At 43.3% G+C, this 8,592-nt stretch overlaps 1 protein-coding gene across 1 annotated transcript; it reads right to left on the bottom strand.

The window, feature by feature from the left end:
- Nucleotides 1-815: 815 nt before the first annotated feature.
- On the bottom strand, nucleotides 816-4,890 carry LOC110957944 (dendritic cell-specific transmembrane protein). Its single transcript, XM_051956856.1, has 2 exons — nucleotides 3,197-4,890; nucleotides 816-3,129 (listed from the first exon to the last, which is right to left on the bottom strand). The coding sequence occupies exons 1-2, from the start codon at nucleotides 4,241-4,243 to the stop codon at nucleotides 2,773-2,775; spliced, it is 1,404 nt and encodes a 467-aa protein (XP_051812816.1). The 5' UTR covers nucleotides 4,244-4,890; the 3' UTR covers nucleotides 816-2,772.
- Nucleotides 4,891-8,592: the final 3,702 nt, after the last annotated feature.

The raw sequence follows: 8,592 nt of genomic DNA, 5'->3' as shown, positions 1-8,592 counted from the left end.
TGATTTGATTATTTACTCTTCCTAATTAAAAAGTGGCACCACGGTTAGACATAACAGTTTTTGACCTTTAACTAATCAGCCATCAGTGCGCATCTCACCTGCCACAGTCCTTATTATAGGTCATGAGACCTCTCCCTGCTTTCTAGGTGAAGACAGCAACACCTGTGTGGCGTTAATGAACAGTGACAGCATTTAGGTGGAGAGAGGACACTTCTCCTCACTGCACATGGTGGGGACATCTGTCTCCGATTATGTGAGCAAAAATCGCTGTTTTACGCTCCGCATTACACAGGGAGGTATCATGGAGAGGCCTGCTGCTGTATCAGAGACTGGTAGATGCTGTGCAATGATCTCTCTGTTATGTAAGACAGACACAGTAAAGTGCCTATTATTAACATTATGCCCAGCTAACAACAGAAATCAATAACTATAAATGTATGTCGGCGCTCACAGTTTGGAATGGATTCATCAAAGAATACTGTCATCTGCTTTGTTATATAACGGGCATGATGTAAGTAAATCACAGCTCTAGTTGCTGAGTGGTCGTTGGAGCTAAACTGAATCGAGTTATAACTCCTTGATTAAAGGTGTGTAATTGGTTGGCTGTTATCAATATGTAAGTGTTCCTTTCATGAGGCATTCTCCTTGGTTACCATTAATATCAACTGGGGTACTAACCTGTTATGCAATGTGATTAAACTTAATGAAGTATATCTGAATAGTAATAATAATAAACAATAGGATAATAGATAAGCACTGAGGCACAGTGTGTGAGCATGTGTTTATTATTAGAATATTCAAAGCCTATAAAACAATATGCAGCAGGAAAAAAGACTCACCTCCATTTTCATCAGCCTGCTAACAAACTTTGCTGATAAAGTATATTATGTACTGTTTCTAAGTGGCATGCTGACATACTCCCATTTATTACTTTTAATTATTTCATCTATTTAATTCCAAATAATATCACAAATCAACACGTTTCAGTTTGAAGCACGATCAAAGTCAGGGGATTACCAGATAGGTTTTAGAAAAGTAAGCAGTAAAAAAATGTATATAAGATTAACATACACTACCGTTCAAAAGTTTGGGGCCACTTAGAAATGGCCCTATTTTTGAAAGAAAAGCTTTTTTTTTTTTTCAATGAAGATAACATGAAAAGAATGATAAATCCAGTGTAGACATAGTTAATGTGGTAAATGACTATTGTAGCTGTAAACGGCTGATTTTTAATGGAATATCTCCATAGGGGTACAGAGGAACATTTCCAGCAACCATCACTCCTGTGTTCTAATGCTACATTGTGTTAGCTAATGGTGCTGAAAGGCTCATTGATGGTTAGAAAACCCTTGTGCAGTTATGTTAGCACATGGATAAAAGTGGGAGTTTTCATGGAAAACATGAACTTGCCTGGGTGACCCCAAACTTTTGAACAGTAGTGTTTCCAGAAAAATATGTTCTAAAAATGTAAACATAAATAGAATAGCATAACCATAAAATGCAAAAAGTGCAAGAAAATAAAAAGGTAAATGTACACTTCAATAAACAGTAATGTTCTGTTAGAGTTGTATTTCTTCTGGGAACCATGAATGTTTGTCTGGTTAGAAGATGTAGAGATATTTCAGTTCTGTTTAGCGTCACTCTGACATAAAGAGTGTCTGTTGTGCTTGAAAGAATGCAGTAACGGCTAAAGATATGATACACGCCAGTAGTTTGCTTAAGAATACACTAGGAATGACAGCAGGGGCCCTTTGCTTCTTGGTATTTTATTGTGTAGTTTATGATGATATGAACCATTTTCAATACAAGACATGAAACGGGTATGTGTGTTTAATTCCAATTTTTTCATTAGAGTTGATCAAACTGTGGCAAAAAATGAGCTCCTAAATCCCCTTCAAGCTGGAGTGTTGGAGTTTAGCAAACAAATGACTGATCCATTCAAGCCCTTGCCAAATGAGTTCACACAATGCTGATTAAGCCTGTTGGTGCCAGGTAACTCTCTGTGTTTTACCATAACCCAGAGTTTTAAATCTCTAGTGTGTGATGATGTCCCAGCTCTGGTAATGCAATAGATCTGTTTAGCATCATTACTTCAGACATGAGGAAGGATGACAGAGCGACAGACACAGAACAGGCTATGGAGCCTATCCCAGATAAACCGTGAAAGAATCCAAGCAGATTCTGATGATCAACATAAAAAGAAATTTGCCATTCAGAGGAAAAAAAATACAGCCAGAACAAGATTGATGGAGAATGATACAACAGAAGCACAAGTTGACAGTTTTTCTGTAATTCCTCTCACTGCCAGAAGAGGGAGACAAAAGTTCCTCAACTTCAATGTAAAACTAATCACATGAGCAAACAAATTAATCTAATGCACTCAATAAGTTAAAATATATAGTCAGATGATTACAAAAATGAGTCATCTTCTGGGCACCATAAATATGTGGACCACACTTATAAGTAACCCATATTATTTAAGTTACGTTCGTCCTCTGAGAACCATGAATGTTTGTATATAGCTTAATCAACTCTATCTCATCGCTGTTTGTCAGTCTGGATCTGTCTGGTGAACCAATTTACTAAAAGACCAACATTGACAACCCTAGAGTCCTGGTGTTGTGTTGCTGATAAAGAATAATTTCCTTACACCATAATTTGTTGATTCCCTTTGGGTGGAAAGAGCAGCGGGCACCAGAAATGTGGCTGATGGGAGAAGAACAGAAAAACTCTGTATTAGCATCCATATACACATATTACGATCATTGTTGTCTAGGTATATCTTGTAATGCAAACCTTAACAAGAAGCGTCATGAAGCTGCAGGTGTTTTTCTCCTTCTTCAGTTTTAACCTCTTCCTCAGAATCTTCCCGTGCAGGTACTCCACTCTCGCCTCTGCAGCGGTGGCGAAGAATCGCTCGCAGACCATCAGCCGGAGCCGGGAGACTTTGGCGGCCATCAGAGCCATGATGAGCAGAGTGAGCAGGATGGCAGTCAGTGGAAATACAGAGTTATACAGCAGGAGCTCGGGTTTGGGGAGGCACTTCTTCTCAAACAGGGTCACCGAGTAGGAAAAGTCTTCTTGGTGGTTTTCCTCACCAAATTGAATACCAATTAAAGTTGCAATCCCCTGAAAATTTGAATGAATGAGTGGAAGACAATGCCTTAAAAATGTAAAACAAACAGAGAATACTTACTTTGATGCTCATTAATAGGGGGACATGGAACGGTTCCAGTTCTGATAACTTTGTTGTTACGATGTCAACAAAACAGTACAATAAGGCATCCACGGTTATGAATATGACCCAAGCTACAAAATGGGATGCCACCGGGATTCCAAATTTCAGCATGGCTTTCCCCTCTCTGCCGGTGGGACGGATGGAGTAGATGGAGGTGTACAGCTTCACCTCCTGCGGTGTGAGGGGGAGGACGTGGGGCTTCCCTTCTGCCTTCTGCTTCTCGTCAAAACGAACAAATTTGCTGCTGATGAACCTGTTTTTGTATTTCATGTCATTGCAGTATTTTTTTACGTGCAGGGCTATAAACAGCAAGAGCACCAGGAAGCTGATGGCAGGAAACATCCTGTCGACCACAGCGGAGACTGTATTCATGAGGGCTTTTGCATATTTTACAGTCTCATTGAGCTTCTGCTCTGCATCTGCAAGTTTCCAGCTGAATTTTTCTGATTCCAGTCTGGGTGAAACCTTAAGGTGGGAGTCGAGGTTCACCACTCCCAGGTCTGTGACCCCTTTGAGCATGTTCCCAATCCACTTCAGCATCTCAACATAGTTACTGAATGGAGCAGTGATGGCTGCTTTCTTTGCCTGCAGGTTGCAAATCATACTCCTGACCAGGCGGGTGAGGTTTTCTAGAGTGTTGCGGATATTCTTAAGAACCACTATACTCGTCCCAGCGGTCAGAAGCAGGTTCCGACTCTTCTTCATGAAAACAGATATGACAAACAGAGTCCCTAAACATCTTATTCTCTTGGATGCGAAGAGGGCAACAGTCAGTATTGTCCCAAAGCAGCCAGCCATCCCTCCAGCCACTGCCAGTTCATAGTCCAGGGTGAAGAGGAGGTACAGGAGCAGCAGGGAGCTCAGCAGGAGGCTGAAGAAGCTACAGGTGAAAAGAAGGACAACAGTTCTTCTTAAACCATCCCTTTTACCAGTGGTGAAAACATCCACAGCAAGAAATCCAAAGTCATGAAGGCTTTGTTTTATTGTAATCCACGTGAGTAGCATCCTGGATTAGAAAGCAGTTTCTACGGAAAATTTGACACGGGAAAGCAAAAGCCAAAGTAGAGAAAAAGGACAGGTAAAAAGGGCATATAATGAAAAAAATGTCCTCAAGTTATAATTTTCGGAAATGACAAAGTACTAACCTGATGTACAGTCTTGACATCTGTTGTAATGCATGTGGTCTGCAACCTCTTTAAGTACAACACAAACAGGAAGTCATCTGTTCCCTCAAACCTCAGTCATTAGTCATTCATCAGTCATCCCTATTTTTCAACCAAAAGCAGAAGCAAACCGAGGTTAATACAAGACTGACTGTGTGTGAATCAAGTGTGTGGCTGGTATAAAATTAAGCCTGTTTGTGGGATTGTAAGGCTGGAAGCCACCGATGCATGAATACACTAAATACTGATTATTTTGTATATTCACTAAGGCATTCAGACTGCAACAAACCTGATGAAAGCTCTAAAGTATCTTCTAAAAAGGGGAGAGGATTGTAGAGACTAACAGACAAACACAAAAACCACTAGGGTAGGATTTATCTCCTGAAATACCCCAGTACATATTGGATGGATTGGCACAACACTTTTTACTCTCATGGTCCCCAGAGAATGAATTGTAAAACCCTGTGATCTCTGGAGGCCACCATGAGACTCACATCTGACTTTAAACGAAAGTTCTTGACGATGTCATGAAATGGGGTGGGAATATTGCTAGACTGGTTTCCATTTGTTCATTTGACAAAGGCTTTTACTAAAAGCAGCATACATTATACAACAGTAGTAGTGCAGTACCAATTACATGTCAAATGGTTTAAAATTGTGACACCTTAGAACAAGACAATCACTCAGAGTGCAGTACTCCGCCAAGGCTGCTCAGTCGTTTAATCATTTCTGGCAGATGAAATCTTTAATAAGAAATGACCTTGCGCTGAACACGGGCATGTGTTCTGCATGTGTACGTTATGTACAGATACCGAATCATGTGACCTAAATATGCAGCGGGCGATGGGAATTGATGGGACTCAGAAACACCCCCGTAACTTAATCAGTTGTATCATTTCAGATGGGTAAGTCCTGATAAGTCCTCAGCGGTGGATTTGTAGTAGGATCACAATCATGTGATCATCAGCAGGCAGCTGACGTAGTGTTCACTTGCCATAGTTACAGTAAACCATGTCGCTATCTCACAACGATACACACAGGGATTATTCATGAGCAATGAACACACCGAGACCCAAAGAGGAAGAATCCGCTCAGATGGGGTGCCTGAAGTTCTGGCCGGCAAAACGGGCCTAGTTCCTCCTCAATCCTGAGAAGCTGGATCTGGTTGACTTTGAGCAGCAGGCAGTTGCAGGACTTCTCGGCCACACCCTTGGCGATGCGTTTGGGGTTGGTGACGGTGAGGTTGTCGCCCACCACCTGGATGCTGGTGCTGGCTGTGAATTTGGTCCATGCTTCCCAGTCATCCTGGTGAAAGGGGTCCTCGATGGACACCACGGGGTAATCTTTGACAAAGCTCTTGTAGAGATCGGTCAGCATGTCAGAAGAGATGTAGCGGCTTGTATCATTTCTGACCTTCCCTGAAAATTTCATCCAAATCCGTGAGTCCTTTTTTGGGTGTTGTTGAGCACATACTGACAAACAGACAGACAATCAGATGGAAAAACGTACAGCTATCGTCATGTAATAATTGCATATCTTCTAAGTTAACCACTGGGGTATTTGCTTTAATGTAAAACAAAAATTTTCCGAAGGTGCTCTGTTGGATTCCACTCGGATGACATATTCGCCAGGTCTAAGCTTTTACTCTCTCTTCTGGAGAAACTCTTGTCTGATTTTGAAAGTGTGTGTTAAGATGTTGTTCTGAAATATTCTTCTACCCAAAGTCTGCAGACTGGGAATCATTTCTATCCACAGGCATTCATGGTGCAGTCTATAACCTGAATGTCATCTCCCTAACACCTTTTACACTCATGCAGCCTCATAGTGTCACTCTCCCATCGTTGTGCTTCACTGCTAGGACTGTGATTCACTCTGGTCATCCTGTCAACATATATGAGCTAAACAAATTTACCTTGGTCTCAGAATAAACAACCTTTGCAGAATACAACGTTCTCTGAGTGCTTTTCTAGTTAGTAATTAGGGGCTCGGGCATGGACATGCCCCGAGCCACTATTGCTCTCTCGCGGGGTTTATTATTGTTCTTCCGCCTAAAACTTTGGCTCGCTACTCCTCCTAGGGCTTTCAGAAATCACACACAAATTATCAGCTCGTGCGGTTTAATCGGGAATCGATGACTATGACCTTTCTAAGACATTCATTCATATTTGGCAGAGTTATGAGCAAAAAACTGCATTGATCTTCACATACACAATGAATGGGGAGACTCAATCACTCAGACTTAAAAGTCAAATGTTTTCACAACGCTACTGCTTTGCCATACTTTCACCTATAGACTTCATTTTAGTCTTAACCCCCCCCCCCCCCGTCTCTTCTTTTCAGGCATGTATATATTGTGACGGTGGGATTTATGCTTTTCCATAGAGAAGCCTCCAAAAACCCCTTGGTTGAGCAAAAAAGCCCCTCTTAGAGCTCCTCTGGTCCTACAGTGTGCAAAGGGACGAAATCAGTCGTGTTTTTTTTGGTTAAATTGCCATCCTGGCCAAACGGTACATACTACACGGACAGTCCTTTCACAGACTATAGTAAACAATCTCTATATTCATATGAGTCCGACATTATTCACCTGGCACATTGTTACGTGACGCGCCAGCCCTTAATTTACGTGGGAACCACAATCGCGCCCCATAAGGCTCAATGCAAATTTAAGCCTCCTGCTTCTTCACTATGGCGTCATAATTGTAACACTCTCTCGCGCGTGCAAAACACGTACCCCGCGTGAGTGGAAAAAAGTCTCCACGGGCGCAAAAAACACTCTGCGCGCGCGTAGCAATGTCTCCGTGTGTGCAGACCAAGCTCCGTGCGTCCAGTGTCTCATGAAACTGTCCTCCTGCGTGCGTGGAGCTCTGATCTACGCGCGCGGGGAGACTTTTGACCCTTTGTGGGCGGATACCAGTGCTCGCCACAACCTCCCTATGACTGGCTGTCTGCGACAGCAAGAACTCACCCCCCACATGGGATGCCACTGTATACAAGAGAGGAAATGACACAGTCCGCTGGAGCCCCTTTGATGCTGCTGCCACTGTTCTGCTGTGCCCATGGACTGCAGCTCCACCAAGCACACACAGAACCGAGCCCGGATCTCCAACTGCCGGTGGGTGAGTGTCTCCACGTATTTCTGGCTCTAAACGGGAGGTCTCAGTGCTCCATTGCGGGGCTGTCAGCCTTTAGTACAGCGATTAGAGGTTAGTTAGCTCCATCGCTAACGGCAGTTACCCAGGTGGACTGACCAGAATCGGCCCAGAAGCCCAGCGTGTCTACTCCACATGGACTTGAAATGTACCCCTAATTATAGAATCACTCGTAAACTCCCTGTCAGAATCACTGGAGTAGACACGCTGGGCTTGTGGGCCGATTCCGGTCAGTCCACCTGGGTAACTGCCTAACTTTTGACCCAATTATGACGCCATACTTCACACACAGCGATTTCAAAACTGCCGATTCTCGGTCATTCTTCACTCTACAGAAAAATTAAACATACCGACCTCTTCCGTGACTCATCCTGCCACTTACCAGCCGGTTACTTTTGAGCTAGCATTCACGGTTAGCCCGTCATCAGCACCACAACGCGACGTCGGGCGCTGCCGCTGAGAAGCACTACACTGCCGTCTGTGGCAGGCACCGTTGCTATGCTGGCTCATAGCAACCGCCCAATACACACCACTGTGTCCACTCAGTGCAATACACACATATAGGAGCTGCAGCTAAACACTGTCTATCACCGCGCACGACCGGGACTCACGCGTGGTCGCACACACACTCATTGGTGTGCCACACCTACCTTCGGCTGCTCGCTGGCAGCTAACCACAGTTGGATTTCCTCAGAGGTAAGGCCAGACTGCAATACCATGATGTGTATCTGTGTTTTTTTCTGAAAATGTAACATTATAATTCTGTGCTTATGTAGAAAGACAGTCACACTGTCCTATTTGATTAATATGGGGACCTACTGTAATGAAACACTCACACCCAATACCTCCACAGGAGCTGCATTTCAGCCTGAAAATCAGTTAAACCTCTCAGCTTCACACAGCCTTTAGAGTAACTCCAATCCAAATTTTGACCAGATGAGATCTTCCTGTCTCTGCCTTTAAAATAAAAGCACAGCACAATTTCAAAATAAAAGCCTGCCGGAAAACGCAGAAATACACTTCTCCCACGGCCGGGATTTCC

The sequence above is a fragment of the Acanthochromis polyacanthus genome, chromosome 12, assembly GCF_021347895.1.
Source record: "Acanthochromis polyacanthus isolate Apoly-LR-REF ecotype Palm Island chromosome 12, KAUST_Apoly_ChrSc, whole genome shotgun sequence".
Lineage (NCBI taxonomy): Eukaryota > Metazoa > Chordata > Actinopteri > Pomacentridae > Acanthochromis > Acanthochromis polyacanthus.
The sequence above is the reverse complement of the archived record's forward strand: the minus strand, read 5'-3'. Positions and strand labels throughout refer to the sequence as shown.